Source organism: Phodopus roborovskii, unplaced genomic scaffold (assembly GCF_943737965.1).
Source record: "Phodopus roborovskii unplaced genomic scaffold, PHOROB, whole genome shotgun sequence".
Classification (NCBI taxonomy): Eukaryota; Metazoa; Chordata; class Mammalia; order Rodentia; family Cricetidae; genus Phodopus; species Phodopus roborovskii.
The window spans coordinates 10433783-10449855 of NW_026125052.1; the positions used below are offsets into that span (position 1 = coordinate 10433783).

General features: G+C 51.5%; 2 protein-coding genes across 2 annotated transcripts in view; one reads left to right on the forward strand and one right to left on the reverse strand.

The window, feature by feature from the left end:
• Window positions 1–4606: 4606 nt before the first annotated feature.
• Window positions 4607–16073, reverse strand: part of Acsf2 (acyl-CoA synthetase family member 2) — a 37721-nt gene continuing 26254 nt past the window's right edge. The window contains exons 9-16 of the mRNA XM_051203116.1: window positions 15939–16030; window positions 15293–15369; window positions 9210–9317; window positions 8033–8184; window positions 6364–6505; window positions 5763–5873; window positions 5550–5618; window positions 4607–5286 (exon numbers count right to left, since the gene is read on the reverse strand). Coding sequence (XP_051059073.1) covers window positions 5236–5286; window positions 5550–5618; window positions 5763–5873; window positions 6364–6505; window positions 8033–8184; window positions 9210–9317; window positions 15293–15369; window positions 15939–16030 — 802 coding nt within the window. The 3' untranslated portion in view covers window positions 4607–5235. The remainder of the gene's footprint in view (window positions 5287–5549; window positions 5619–5762; window positions 5874–6363; window positions 6506–8032; window positions 8185–9209; window positions 9318–15292; window positions 15370–15938; window positions 16031–16073) is intronic.
• Window positions 11210–14676, forward strand: Chad (chondroadherin). Its single transcript, XM_051203247.1, has 4 exons — window positions 11210–12145; window positions 13829–13992; window positions 14217–14362; window positions 14600–14676. The coding sequence occupies exons 1-3, from the start codon at window positions 11375–11377 to the stop codon at window positions 14356–14358; spliced, it is 1077 nt and encodes a 358-aa protein (XP_051059204.1). The 5' UTR covers window positions 11210–11374; the 3' UTR covers window positions 14359–14362; window positions 14600–14676.

Here is a 16073-nt window from a genome sequence, read left to right on the forward strand (position 1 = left end):
TTCCTCAGCACTTCATACATGTGATGTGTGAACATATGCAGGCAAAATGCCCATACACATGAAATAAAATTGTTTAAGGGAGAGAGGGAGAGAAAGACAGAAAAGAGAAAAGTAAAGGATTCCACAGAGCGGTCTGTGGTCTCTGAGTCAGGCTGATCCCAGGCATCTCATGAAAGAGGTGGCAGAGACGGTGTGAGCAGGAGGGGGCAGGGCACAGGGAGAGGACTGGAGGGACTGTCCGCCAGAATGGAAGGATTATGGGCTTTGGGGTCATGGGCTTTGAGGCTAGCCTGAGCTACAGGGTACGGTGTCTCAAAACAATGATGATGCCAAAGCCTGCCTCCGGAAGTGTATAGGCCAGTATAACAACAGACAAAGCAATGATAGTAATGATAATAATAAAAATAGTGTTACTCCACAGTCTACCGTGTACTAGACCTGGTACCCAGAAAGGTTTTCCCAATGACTAAACGCCACCTAAGGGTCTGGGTGCACTGGGGTAGGGTGGGTGAGATGGGTCACCTGCACACCAATGGACAACCTGTTGATTCCCACTGCTCCAAAAGCGGGATTCCCAGAAAGGTAACATTCTGGATGTCCAGCATCCAGGAGGGACAGGGCAGAACAGGCCAAGCTCTCTGTCCTTGTCCCCCTCTGAAAACAGGGTGTCTTTCAGAGCTTCAGGCCAACAGCATGTGGCCCTAGAGCATACAACTCAGGACAGTCATTTTCCCATCCTTCGGCTGCAGCTCAAGTGGAGCAAAACAAAACAAAAACAAAACAAAACAAAACAAAAAAGACGAGACTCCGTCCACACCATGCAGCTCTCGTAAGCGTGGGTGTCAGCTTCAGGGAGTCCAGCCCTCTTTTCCCCTTTGCCGTCTCTAAGTGATGTGCATGCCTCATGTTACATGTCTGAATGTTCTGTCTATAGGATGCAGGCAAGGTGATGCCCAGTGCAAAATGTACCTGCTTCAGACAGCTGGGTCTAGAAGAGTCACTTTTTCTGTCAATGAAACTAATGGCTCAGGGAAAATACAGTATTGGGAGAAGAGAGCTGGCTTGAGAAATGGCAGCTCAAAAATTTCTTAGGTGTCATCTTGCTATTAACCCTACTTGTGGGCATTTATGCATTTTTCACTTGTGTGTGTGTGTGTGTGTGTGTGTGTGTGTGTGTGTGTGTGTGTACACCCATACAGGGCTTATGTGAAGATCAGAAGGCAACCCAAGGGAGTTGTCTTCCTGTCAAAGAAGTCAGCTCCGTGTCTCTGCTTTGTGGGTCCCAGAGATCAAACTCAGTGCATCAGGTTTGATAACAAGTATCTTATGGCCCTCTCTCACTGGCCCCCATTTATGCATTTTTGAAAGTAGAAAGGGATGCAAACCATAGAGGAGTAGGCAGTCAGATTAATTATTAATCTTCTTCCTTCAGCCAATGTTAGTGATTGCATCAATTATGTACATCTAAAACAAAGCATACATGTTCATAAATTCTGCTTTTCCATATCCAGATTTTAATTTTTGTTGTTGTTTTTTGTTTGTTTGTTTGTTTTTGTTTTGTTTTGAGACAGGGTTTCTCTGTTTTATTTTCAAGCCTGTCCTGGAACTCACTCTGTAGACCAGGCTGGCCTCAAACTCACAGAGATCTGCCTGCCTCTGCCTCCCGAGTGATGGGATTAAAGGTGTGCACCACCACCGCCCAGCCCAGAGCCTGGTCCTTAAGAGTAAGGAGGTGCTGATGCTGTGGTAGCATGCAGGGAGCTCAGAGGGTAGCAGGAAGCTTAGGGCTTCAGATGGGGGCTGTCCCTGCAGGGAGCGCAGCCCTACAGACAGGACAGTCCCTGCGGGGAAACTCAGGACTGCAGATGGGGGCTTTTATGTCTCTGCCAAATGGGAACTGGAGTTGAGGGGGAAACTGACTAAATCCCAGTCAAGCTTCACTTGATTTTAGTTGCCTGAATTTACTCAACTTTAAATGGATAGCCATGGACCAGCAAGATGGTTCTGAGAGTAAAAATGCTTGCCACCCAATGATGCAAGCCTCACACCTTGAGTTTGATCCCCAGATCCACATAAAGGTGGAGAGGATGGACTCCTGAAGGTGGGGCTCTGACCTCTACATGTGTGCTGTGCTATCTTCACCTATACCCCACCCCATTAAACACATATTTAAAAGGCAATAAAGATAATAAGTAGATCGTTGGGAGCCCTGTATAGTGGTACACACCTATCCTTGTAGAATTTGCAAAGTGGAGGCAGGAGGATCCAGAGTTTAAGAAGCCATCTTGAGCCCCACAAGGCGATTGAGACTAGCTTACTACGTGAGATCTGCCTCAAATAAGCAAAAAGTCAATTAGACTGAAGATATACCCTAGGCATGCTAGAGGACCTGGGTCCCAACCACACTACAGAGGGGGAAACATTCCCACTAACCTTTGGGGCCACACAACCTTTCCCAATAACTTTGCTAAAGATGGCACTCTGAGTAGTGGTCACTGTTGTCTACAATACTTTCCTGGGGCCTGAAGTTTGTCTTCACTGAAACCCTTGACTCTTTATTTTGGCCCTATTCAAGTATCCAGTGACTGACCCTTGGGTATCAGAGCATAAAACACTACCTTAAGATCATGCTAATGCCACCATTCTGAGAATCATGAAGATTAACTATTCATAGGCAGGCCATTGACCTTCACCCCGAGTTTTCTTCCATGTTCTAAACCATTCTGCTTTTCTATTGTTGTTTTCTTTTTTGTTTGATTTTGGGTTTTTTGTTTTCTGTTTTTTGGTTTTTTGTTTTTTTTTTTCCAGAATCTGTTCATTAGAAAAATCCCAGGTTCATCAATCACAAATTATAGAATAAAATAAAAAGTGGGTTGGTTGGAAAAGATAAAGAATGATAAATACATCAGGTGGTGGTGGCACACGTCTTTAATCCCAGCACTCAGGAGACAGAGGCAGGCAGATCTCTGTGAGTTCGAGACCAGCCTGGTCTACAAGTGCTAGCTAGTTCCAGAACAGCTTCCAAAGCCACAGAGAAACCCTATCTCAGAAAAAAAAAAAAATGACAAATACAACATTGTTTTCTTTTTTTTTTCCTCTCTCTTCCTTCCTTTCTTTTTGAACTTGTTTTGGTTGTTGTTTTGCTTTTTCAGAGGTTATTATGTATGTAGCCCAGGCTAGCCTTGAACTTATAGCAACCACCTTGCTTCTGTCTTCAAAGTAGCAGAATAAAAACATGTGTCTCCATACCCAGTAAGACCAGAATTATTTCTTCTTCTTCCTCCTCCTTTTCCTTCTTTTTTAAAAAATATATCTAGGAGAGGTGTTTCGTGGTTAAGAGCACTTGTTCTTGCAGAGGACCTGCATTCAGTTTCCAGCATCCACATAGAGTTTCATAATCATTTGTAACTTCTGTTTCAGGAGAGCCAACACCTTCTTCTGACCTCCGAGGGCGCCAGGCATGCATGAGGTATGTTAACATATGTGCAGGCAAAATACTCATACACATGAAATGAAAGTCACCACCAACCAACTTAATGTATACAAGTGTTTTGCTATTATGTGTCTGTACATTGTGTGCACACCAGGTAGCCCAGAGGTAGAGGTTGTGAGCCGCCATGTGGGTACTGGGAAACAAGCCCAGGTCCTCAGCTCTTAGTACTGACCCCTCTCTCTAGCCCCTATAGAGTCTCTTGCGAGGCGATGGCAATGTTTAAAGTTGTTTTTGGTGACAGTTATATTCAGATATAAAAATGCCAGGGAAAGCGTGCTTTAAAGTGGGTGACCTGGACAGGATGCAAGTGATAGCTCAGTAGAGCTGTTAGTGACAGATTGGTTCTTATTTATTTGCACGTATCATGTGAGTATATACCATGTGTTGGAGTGGGGGTGCCCTCAGAGGCCAGAAGAGAGCATGCAGTCCTGTGGAGCTAGAGTGGAAGGTGGCTGTGAGCGGCCAAAACTGGGTGCTGAGAGTCAAACTCAAATCCCCTGGAAGAGGACCAAGTCCTCTTAAGCACTGAGTCATCTCTCCAGCCCTCAAATGTGTTATTTCAAACACACACACACACACAAACAAGTCCCTACTGGGCTGGGAGTGTAGGTCAGTGGAGAAGTCCTTATCCAGCATATGAGGGCTTTAAGAGTCCACGCACTGGGGGTCGGGGGTGGGGACACAACGCTTAATCTGTGGACTAGTCTGTGGCAACGATTTGACAAACGATGAAATGAGTAAATGTTACCAAAACCAAAAATGGACACAGGCACTGTGTGGCACACAACCTCGATCCCAGCACTCCAGGGGCAGAGCAATGAGATCTCTAGAGTTCCAAACCAGCCTGGTCTATATAGTGAATACCAGTACACCAGGGCTACACAGTGAGATCCTGTCTCAAAGGAACACATATACATGTATGTGCATGCACGCACATAAAGAAGGAAAAGATAAAGAAAGGGCTTGACATTTCAAGGGAACAGGATGAGGCTTGGATTAAGTAGATAATGGACAGCAAAAGGCCTGGAGGACACCAGCTCTGAGGGAGCTGGCCCCCTCCCCATCTATTCCCTTTTCCACCCTACAGGAGATGCAGAGAGCACAATGATCAGACACTGTACAAACTTGGAAGTCTTTATGCCAAGTCACAAAGATGACAGGGGGCATGAGGAGAGCTCAGGAGAGCCTGAGAGAGCTGGGTGGACCCTCCTTTGTGTGGGAAGGCTGAGGAGGGCCTGGCAGGCTGATAAGGGTCAAGAGGGCTCTCCTTTGTGTGGGAGGGCTGAGGGGCTCTGGAAGGGCCCTCCTTTGTGTGGGAGGGCTGAGGGGCTCTGGTAGGGCCCTCCTTTGTGTGGGAGGGCTGGGGGGCTCTGGAAGGACCCTCCTTTGTGTGGGAGGGCTGAGGGGCTCTGGTAGGGCCCTCCTTTGTGTGGGAGGGCTGAGGGGCTCTGGTAGGGCCCTCCTTTGTGTGGGAGGGCTGAGGGGCTCTGGTAGGGCCCTCCTTTGTGTGGGAGGGCTGAGGGGCTCTGGTAGGGCCCTCCTTTGTGTGGGAGGGCTGAGGGGCTCTGGTAGGGCCCTCCTTTGTGTGGGAGGGCTGAGGGGCTCTGGTAGGGCCCTCCTTTGTGTGGGAGGGCTGAGGGGCTCTGGTAGGGCCCTCCTTTGTGTGGGAGGGCTGAGGGGCTCTGGTAGGGCCCTCCTTTGTGTGGGAGGGCTGAGGGGCTCTGGAAGGGCTCTCCTTTGCTTCACAGCTTTAGATGTTGTTCCATCTGCTCTCGGAGTCTGAATTTCTGGATCTAGAAGAAAGACAAGAGTGAGAGTTGCTGCTCTGGTGCCATGGCAACCAGCCATCCTCCATTTGCCTGGGAATGATGGGGGGAGAGGGGCAAACACTAAACCCAAGAAAGCCCAGGGCAAACCAGGATGAAGTGACCTTTTTCACCCTCCTACTGACAGCCTCCCCCACTCACTATTGAGGGAGGAACAGGTAGGAACCCTTGGCCTCCTGCAACACCAGACCCCACACTGCCCTGCCCGTCTCCAGGCTTCCCCACCTTACCTTTCCTGAGATGGTGAGAGGGTAGTTCTCAACAAACACGATGTATCGGGGGATCTTAAAGTGGGAGATCTGCAGACCACAGGAGGGATGTGTGAGGCTAGGCCAGATCAGAGGAACTGGGTCCCTCAGGCAACACCCCCACCCTCACCCCTACCAGGTGTGACTGACAGGGAGAAGGAGGTGAGTAAGTGAGGGTGGTTGGGGGGGTCCCACCTTCCCTTTGCAGAAAGCTTTGATCTCTTCCTCTGTGGTGATCTCCCCACTCTTCAGCCGGATGCAAGCACAGATTTCCTCCCCCAGCCGCTCGTCCTTCACCCCCACCACCTATTCAAGGTCAAAGGCAAATACCACATTGCAACCCTGGCCTGGCTAATTTTTAACGTCCACTTGATACAGCCTAAAGTCATTTGGAAAGAGAGAACCCCAGGTAGGAAAATGACCCCACTACCATGACCTTTGGGCAAGCCTAGGTTGCATTTTCTTGATTGATGATTGACATGGGAGGAAACAGTCCACTGTGGGAGGGGCCATCCCTAGGCTAGTGGTTCTGGGTGTTATTTAAAAAAGCAAGCCATGGGGAGCAAGCCAGTAAGCAGCAGCACTCCTTAGTTCCTGCTTCCAGGTTCCTGCCTTGATTTCCAGCCCGTTTCCCTTTGACGATGGACTGTGATAGGGAAGTATAAGATGAAATAAACCCTTTCCTCCCCCAGTTGCTTTTGGTGGTGGTGTTTCATCACAACAATAGAAGCCTAAGGCAAACCCCTTCCTATTCATCGGCTAACCCTGGGGGACCACCGGATTCATGGTGCCTTACCTGTACTTCCTGCACCTGGGGGTGTTTGTGGAAGAAGTCCTCCAGCTCTGCAGGGTAGATGTTCTCGCCTCCTCTGATGATCATGTCCTTGGAACGCCCTACGATCCTGCAGAAGCCCTGCTCATCCATTGTGGCAATGTCTCTGGAAGGCAACACCCAGGAAAGGCATCTCATCTCTGCTTTAGTGGGCTAGTCCACTAGCTCATTCATTCACTCAGTCACCAAACATTGACTGAGCATCTACTGTGTGTCCCCTGCTGCTCGAGACTCTGGGAGTCCCATCAGGAACAAAAGACACACTGTTGGAGCCTATAGCCTAGGTTGAAGGGGGAAAAATCAGCACAGCACCTATCCCATTCTGTCTCCTATTTCTATACTGGCTTGTCTTTGTCAATGACTTATTTTTTCATCATTTAGGCCTCAGCTCAAATGTTTCCAGAGGCCCTCTCTGACCCTGGTCTAAGAAAATCCTCTTTCTCTGCCACCACCACTTCCTCTCCTGTGACTCCATTTGATTTTTTTTTTTTTTTTTTTTTTTATGTCTGAAATTATCTGTCTTCTCCCACCAGACGCGTGGGAAGATGCAGGCCCCTTCTCATCTTGCTTCCCATGGATCCATCAGGTTGAGCACAGCACTGGCACATAGCAGGAGTGTACTGTGAATGTGCGTATCTAATAAATGACGCACACATAGGTGAGAGATTTAGCTCAGTGGTAGAGCATTTAGACTTGCAAGGCCCTGGGTTCAGGTCTCAGCTCCAGAAAAAGAAGAAGGAAGGAAGGAAGGAGGGGAGGAAGGAAAGAATGAATGAATGAAGGAAGGAAGGAAGGAAGGAAGGAAGGACTCAGTCTAGGGACTGGAGAGATAGCTCAACAGTTATGAGCTCTAGCTGCTTATATAGAGGGCCCTGTGTTTGATTAGTAAACAACTCACTGAAAACTGGCTCAGATTCTGGGTTTGCAAATGTGGTATGACCATGTCCTGGTGTCTCATCACTGTGAGAAGTAGGTTCACCCCCTGACACCCATTTTCACTTAGGGAAATTTTTTTGTTACTTGTTTTGAGACCAGGTCTCATGAGAGTGTCCTTGAACTTCTAATACTCTTGCTTCTACCACCCAAGCACTAGGGTTACAAATATATGCACTACCATGCCCAGAGTTATGTGACACTCGGGATAGAGCCCAGGGCTCTGTGCATGCTAGGCAAGTAGTCTCCCCACTGGACTGCATCCACAATCCATTCTTTTTTCCATTATTGGGCACAAGGTCTCATGTAGCTCAGGTTGGCTCTCAACTCACTGTGTAGCTACCAAGTGCTGGGATTACAGGTGTGTGCACCATGCCAGTTCATGTGGTGCTGAAGGCCATTTCTACACATGTACTAGGCAAAGGCACTAGCAACTAAGATACATCTCCAGCAAGCCCTGGGGGTATTTCTTGTTCTCTCCCGACATCTCCACAATACTGGGGATTGAACCTGTGGCTTCACACAGGGCATCCAAGAGCTCTACCACCAAGCCACAGCCTCAGACAAATTCTGGAAATCAAGTCTCTAAGACAAAAGCAGCCCCATGTCCTCTGTGTGCTAGTTTAGTTTTCCTAGCTCAGCCTCAGAACCCCAGGCCCACTTGGTAGCCAGGGTCCACAACATCTTGCCGCCGTCTCACCCTGTCCGATACCACTTGTCTTGTCCAACTGTTTCGAAGGTCTTCTGTGGCTCGTCCCAATAGCCCTGCATGACGCAATACCCACGGATGTACAGCTCCCCTGGCGTGTTCAGCTTGGTCAGCTCCCCGGTCTCCATGTTCACGATCTGGGCCTGAGACAGCAGGTCAGTTTCTGGCTTGAGCCTCCCATTCTCTTACTTTCCTGGGGAGCTTTGATTTCTTTCCCCCTACCCTCCCAGAAATGAAGCTGCTGGCTCTACTCATCCTAGTCCAGGGAAAGGAAAAAGAGGTTAGAATAGACCTGTCACCGTGCAGAGACCCACGAGGGGCCTGAACCGCGGAGAGGGTGTGTGCGTGTGCGTGTGTGCAGGGGTGCCTCATGCCATTGAAATTCCTGCTCTGGTTGTATTTTCACACAGGGTGCTGAGGACGGGGCTGGAGAGTGAGCAGCCTCTAAGGAGGCCTGAAGAGTACCAGGCCAGAGTCTGAGCCATGTAGAAGGGAAGGCCATTGTCTCTCCTCACTTAGGACAGCATGGCTGTGATCAGAGGACGGAGAATCGGAAATTCTAGCAGACAAAGAGCCATAGCCAATGTGCCAAGGAAAACTGGGTCTGGGCGCTTCCATGTCTGCACTTGGGGATGGGGAGAGAGACCTCTCCCTGGCAACCCCCAGAGTGCGTCCCAAAGAGGCACAGAAACTCCATAATAGCTGAATAAAGTCACATGGTTGGAGCCAGAGAGGAGCCATAGCTAGAAGTGTCCTGGGGCCTTTGAAGTGTAAGGGTCCTTCAAGGGACAGATAGCTTGGGGAAAAGAAGAGTTTATGCTCAGACAAAAGAAAAGCATGAGGCAGGGGCCTGAGGGAAGAAAGAGCTGCTTAGGGGGGAAAAAAGTCTCTGTGTTCTGGCTCATTTTTGAGACGGGTCTAGCTGCCCCAAGACAGACAGTGGGCTTGGCAAAAACACACCTCAGACAGGAAGGGTGGCTGAGGAGAGGCTCAGCTGGCGACTGCTCATGGCTGCTGTGCCAATTCTTTCCCTTCCTTGCTTCAACCCACAAAGCTGGGCCAGGTCCAGCAAGCCCCCGTAGCTGGGGCCCTCCACCTTTGAGGGAGCTGTTTGGATGTCTGATGGAAAGCCCCAGCTGTCCTCTGAGGGCATCCGTCAGGGGCTCACCTCCGTGTGAGGCATAATTCTGCCCACACTTCCAGCCTTCTGCTCCAGGGTGTCCTCCGGGTCGTTCATGAAGGTCACGGGACTGTTCTCTGTGGTTCCATAAACAACCTAGAGGAGCCAAAAAGACTGCCTGGAGGGAACTGAGTGACAGCCGAGGGCTGAGATAACCTACCCTGGGTAGCTGAATGGTGAGAACTGGGGTGAGGGGACAAGAGCCAGAGGTCAGGAGCCAGAAGGGCAGGTCTGGAGGGGGTGTGGGGGGCTGGTCTGAAACAAACTTGAGAATAGAAGCCAGTCCCTGATGGCCAGGGTTCTGCCACTCCCCTATGGCGCCTGTGGCTTCTGGCATCACCAGTACTCATCCTTCTTTTCTCCCATCTCAGGTTGATTCAGTCCTACCTTCTTGATTTCAGCCAGAGGCCCCATAAACTTGATGAGAAAGCCAGCCTGCTTTGCTGGATCTAGCTGGGGGTGGTACAGACACACAGACACAACTCCCCTCCTACCTGGGATAGTGCCTGTTCTTAGGGTGGGTGCCCTGCAAGCTTGGGAGACTTTCCTTCCTATGCATTTCTTTTCATCAAAACAAAAATCTAGCCAGAGCAGGAATTTAAAAGGCCCGTGGCACTTCCAGTGGTTAGGACATCCTGTGCAACAGAGAAACTAGCAGCCAGCCTAAATACCATCAGATTCTACCCCTCTCCCTTCCCTGATTCTAGAGGTAAGGGGTCAGAGGGTTTGGGGAAGAGCAGGCCTGGAAACCAAACTCCACAACTATGTACTGGGCGTAATGAGGTCTAGATACTTTGGACTCTATGAGGTCTCTGTTGGTGGCCTCCATCCTGTGTATCAGGTAGTATGGTTCTGGCATAGTTGGGGTATGGTTTCTCTACCACCTCCTAACACAGACAGCATCCCTTGCCAGGCAACCCAGAGCTCACCCTGGGCCAAAGCTGTAACCTGCCCCCCCCCTTCTCCACAGAACTCCAGACACTGTGGCTGGCAAGTGAACAGAAGTCGTGTCCACTAGGGCAGGGCTGCCCACAACCTAGCATGTGGCCCAGGTTAGTCTCCTGCAGCCAGCACCCCACCTCCCACCAGCTCACACAGTCCTGGGGTCATTGCCCAGGTCTGGCTTCTGCCAAGTACATATTGGCGCCATTAGGCCGCCACTCTGAAACCCCTTTAGGGGTGGCTCCTAACCACGGGGAGGGGGTGGGGATTCAGAGATGGGGATATTTGGGGGAGATTAAGGAGCGGAACGTACTCGTTCAGTGGCATGTGGTCTCCAGGTAGTGCTGCCAGTCCTGTGGTTCACTCCCCCCCACACACACACCAGTTCCCACTTTTCTGTTTAGCTTTCAGCCCCAGAAAAGGGGAACGAGGGTGCAAAGGGCAGAATAAGGAGCCCAGAACTAAGAGAGAGGGGTTATGGGAAAGCCCACAACAGGGGCTTCTACAAGTCTGGTGCCAGAGCTCAGAGAATGGGCAGAGGCAAGCGCACCAATGTCAACCAGAATCATCAACCAGCTCTCCCATCTCCTTGGGGAACTGAGGAGTCTACCCAGTAGCCTGACCCACAGCGGCTCTCATGCTTCGCCTGCAGGGCACAACAGCCCCATTAAAGCGCTGCTGGCTGGCTGACCGCCTCGGCGAGAAGCATCCGGCTGTCGGGCCCCACTTCCTCCCTGAATGGAGGGTGACCTGTCTGCCAAGGGTGTATGGGGGGAGGGGAATGTGGAGACTCAAACTTGAGCAAACAAATAAGTTCTGGGAACGCCTCCCTCTGCCCAGTGAAAATTCAGAGGTCCTCGACACCTATTATCCCACCACCAGAGTGGGGGTCCAGGCAGAGGAGGATAGAGAGGGATAAAACATAACATTTATGAGCAGAAAGCAACCGATTGGAGTTCAGGGGAAGGGTCCCCAACACAGCATGATTGCCTGCTGTGGAAAGAGCCCCCAGCCATCGAGGACAGGGGGCGCATTTCTGGGCGGGAGGGGGTTAAATCAGTGGCTTCGATGCTCCACGTAGTAGCTGCCTACGCTGCCAACTGCGGTCAGGGCTGCCCTATAAAGGGGCCGGGAGACCCAAGAATCGAGGACTTGCTGCTGCCAGCGCCTCGCCGCCGCAGCCCCCAGCCCTGGCTCCAGGGGTCCCAGTCATGGCCCGTGTGCTCTTACTTAGTCTGGGCCTCTTTGCCATCCTCCTGCCGGCGCTGGCCGCCTGCCCCCAGAACTGCCACTGCCATGGCGACCTGCAGCATGTCATCTGTGACAAGGTGGGGCTGCAGAAGATCCCTAAGGTGTCAGACTCAACCAAATTGCTCAACCTCCAGCGCAACAACTTCCCAGTGTTGGCTGCCAACTCGTTTCGAACCATGCCGAACCTGGTCTCGCTGCACTTGCAGCATTGCAATATCCGGGAGGTGGCTGCTGGCGCCTTCCGAGGCCTGAAGCAGCTCATCTATCTGTACCTGTCCCACAATGACATCCGGGTGCTGCGAGCTGGAGCCTTTGATGACCTGACTGAACTTACTTACCTCTATCTAGACCACAACAAAGTGTCAGAGCTGCCCCGGGGGCTGCTCTCCCCTCTGGTCAACCTCTTCATCTTGCAGCTCAACAACAACAAAATCCGAGAGCTGCGTGCTGGAGCCTTCCAGGGTGCCAAGGACCTTCGCTGGCTCTACCTGTCAGAAAATGCCCTCAGTTCCCTACAGCCTGGTGCCCTGGATGATGTGGAGAACCTCGCCAAGTTCCACCTGGACAAGAACCAGCTGTCTAGCTACCCCTCTGCTGCCCTGAGCAAACTTCGGGTGGTGGAGGAGCTGAAGCTGTCCCACAACCCTCTGAAGAGCATCCCAGACAATGCCTTCCAGTCCTTCGGCAGATACCTGGAGACCCTCTGGCTAGATAACACCAACCTGGAGAAGGTGAGTGCCTTCGCTGCAGAGTACTCCAGACTTCTTCTCAGCTGGGAGGCCAGCCTAGACCCTTCTCCTGGACTCCTTGCCCGCCAATTATCACCAAAATAAGGAGTCCTGCCACCCTATCCCTCACCCGGTCGCTATGCTTCTCAGCAATGGCCTCTCAGGCCTACTCCTTATAAGAGATGGGCTGTTCTGGCCTCACAAACGGCCTCTGGGGAGGCATTTGCCCCAAACCCCACAGTGAGCAGCAGACACCTCTTCCTGTTGAGCTTTCTACTCCTCCTCCAGCGTTTTCCCAGTCTCCCGTAAGCCTGCCATCCCATAAAGGAAGGTTTGTCTACTGAGACACCTTACAGAGAGGCAGACTCAGACTCACAAAGGGACCCTGTTCCAAGTGGGGGTTGGCCAGTGCGCTAAGGTAAAATGAGGGGCTGGAGGATGAGTGGGGGGTGCCTTTAGGAGACTTTTACAATACCCTCAGAGACACTGATGGATGCCCCATCCCTTCTGTGGGTCCAAACACCCAGTTTTATTGCAACTTTAGGTCATTTCAACTGAGTAGGGAAACCAAGGCTCGGAGACCAAAGGTTCCACCAAGGTGCAGGCTTATTGCTCCTGGGGCCAGTGAAGGGACACAAGCTCCAAAGCGCTCACAGAACAGACTATCTCACTGTCCCTCAGACAGCTTGTTGATTTTGTGTCTTCCCCAATCACTAGACCCCTGTCCCCTTCCTAGTCCTTCCTCCCCTGGAATGACCAGTCTGGCCAGGTGGGGCTATGTAGGAGCAGAATTCCTTTCTTGGTACTAGAAAAATCACCCTGGCACACGGTTTCAGCCAGGAGCCTTGGGAAGGGACCAGAAAAAGATAGAAGACAGTTTTGTTACTAGAGAATGTCACATCCCAACCTGGGCTGTGAGAGAGGTCACAGACAGGCAGCTGAGGGCAGAAGCTAACCTGGGCAGAGGCCAACATTGTCTGTGTAGACAGAGCCTTCTGGGTGGGTCTTCTTCAGACTGGCCTCACTCCAGCTGAAGGCAGACTACCCTGGTGCCAGAGTTGTGGGCACTAGAATAGCATATGGGGGCTGATTTGGAATGGAGAGCCCATACAGGAACTGTGACACCAGGGCTCAGAAGAAAGCACCCAGACGTTTCCTCTCGAGCTGCTCATCCTGGCCAAAGTCCCCACCAAGGTAGCTCCACAAATAGCATCTGGCAGAGGGCAGAGGGGCAATGAGGACAGTACTGGGGGAAATCCTGAGACCCTGGGGATGTGGGGAGCCTGGGCTCACTGCCCATCCCATCAAACACTGACCAGGTTCTCTGTGTGCCAGCCTGGGCTCTCCCACCCAAGCTCTGGCTGCTCCCCAGACCCAGTGTTTGTGCAGGGAGGGTGCTGCCTTGGAGGTGGGGGCAGGGTGTGGTCCTGCAGCTACTGTTTACTGGCTAGGTGACCCTGGCCAAAGGGCTGAACATTTTCCATCTTCATATTGGAAAGGACACCTTCCATCTCAAAAAGGGTGTTGTGGATTACATCATCTAGACAACTTGGTCATTCTGCTTAGAAAAGTGCAGCTCCTCAACAGACTAATGCTTGTGTCCAGGCTTCTGGCCTCTGAGGAGAGTTAGGAGAGCCTGGGCACTGGAGTTGGGGTTCCCTCACTTCTGCCTTCCTTACCTCCCAGTTCTCAGATGGTGCCTTCCTGGGTGTGACCACGCTGAAACATGTCCATCTGGAGAACAATCGCCTGAACCAGTTGCCCTCCACCTTCCCCTTTGACAAACTGGAGACCCTCACGCTCACCAACAACCCATGGAAATGCACCTGCCAGCTCCGTGGCCTTCGGCGGTGAGCATATTCCTCCATATAACCCCCGCTTTCTCCTTCACATGGTGGTCCCTGCAGTAGGACTGCCTGGACATACATCCTGGCTGGCTGCCTAGGAGGTCTGGGACTGAGTGGCTGTTTTCTCACTTGTCAAATGAAGATGACAGCTCCAGATTTTTCTAGGGCCAAGTCCATCCTAGTCACTGCCCCTTCCCCAAGCATATTCCCACTCTTTGTCTCCACAGGTGGTTGGAAGCCAAGACTTCTCGACCAGATGCAACCTGCTCCTCACCAGCCAAGGTCAAGGGGCAGCGTATTCGTGACACAGATGCCCTCCGCAGCTGCAAATCCCCCACCAAGAGGTCCAAGAAAGCCGGCCGCCATTAAAGAGGTAGGAGCCAGGCAGGGAGGCCACCACTGTCTGCCTTGGAGATTCCAGCCAGAATGCTGCTGTCTCCTGTGGTGCCACTTCTGGAGGGTTCTGGAGGGTTGATCAGAACCCCTGCCTTCCAGGAAAAGGAGGGGAGAACTGCGTCTCCCTCTCCAAGGGCGTGGCCTAGGATTTCCATCGTTCTCTGATGCCATAGGCATGATTGAAGACCTAACAACCATCCTTCCCTCACTGCAGGTCCTGTCCCAGCCAGTCTGGTGCCTGCCTTCTGCTGGAGAGACTACTGACTGCCCCCCCAACCATCCACACTTTCTCCCTCAGCCTCTGCCAATGCACAGAGCTGCCCACGTCTAGACACATCTTGGCAGGGGCCACTGGATTCTGTTACAACCCCAGCTCCACCTAATGGGGTCAAGGGAGGACACAGAGCCCCTCCCCAGTCACTGTGCCTGGGCTCTGCCATGGTTCCTCTCAGAGAAGCTACTGTAGAACTCCCTACCTACCCTGAGTCCATCAGAGCCAAAATGCAGTGGTCACTGGGATGATCACAGTCCTGTAATCACATTCCTCAGTTCCCTCCTTCCCTGCCATTTGGAAACAGATATCAGGCCTTTGTCACACCCTTATTGCCAGAAAGGATTTCAAGCCCATGTCTCCAGTCCCTACCTGCTAGGATGTGCTCACAGGGTACCAGTGCTTGGCTGAACATCCTCCCATGCTGCATTTCTGCTCCAGGTTTCTATAAACATACTTTATGTGTGTGTATAATATTCGTTCCTCACCAGGTGTTAGTTAATACGCTCACAGTTTTGTCTCACCTCTACCCCAGGCAGCAGAGAATCGCCTGGGGTTTCACCTCTGGGCTTCTGGTCTGGTCAGTCCCTACTCACTACAGGCCCGACCTTTCCCAGATGAGTGATAGCCACTCACCACCAGCTCCTGCATGTTCATCTTGCTGATGATGGCTCGGATCAACTCTGGGGGTGCTGGGGACCCAGCAATCACACCTGAATCAGGAAGAAAGGATGATGGGATTGGTGGTCCAGACCTGCAGTGCCAGCTGCTTGGGAGGCTGAGACAGGAGAACTGCATGTTCAAAGTCTGACTGGGACACAGAGTGAGTTCAAGACCAGCTTGGGTAGCTTAGTGAGCTCCTGTCTCCAAAACAGTCAACAAAGGGCTAGGGAGACAGTTCTATCATAGAACCATTGCCTGGCATGCAGGAAGGAGGCCCTGGGTTCAATGCTCGGTATCACAGAAAAAAGAGAAGCTAACACATTCCCCTGCTCTTTAGCCCACTAGCTCCTTTCATCTACTCACATAAGGGGAGAGTCCCTGAGCCTTGGTACAATACATAGAAGCTGAGGTTGATCCAGCATCCTGGGACACTTGGGAATCACCCCGCTTCTCACCCACATTCCCACAGCAACCCTTTCTACCTCCTACATAAAAAAAAAAAAAAACTGGTTTCATCAGGGTCAGGGGCAGCGGGGGTGGGGTGGGGTGAGGTAGGTGGGCAACCTGTCCCAAGCCTTGACATCTGTGAGCACACAGCAGGGAGCACACAATAGCTCACCTCCACGTATGGAAGAGAAGTCGTAACTGGAGAAGTCTGGCTGATTCAGAACATCCACAAACATCGTGGGGGTGCCATACAGGAAGGTGCCTCTGCACAAAGGGAGGCCTCAAGATTAGGCTTAGAAGTGAGAGG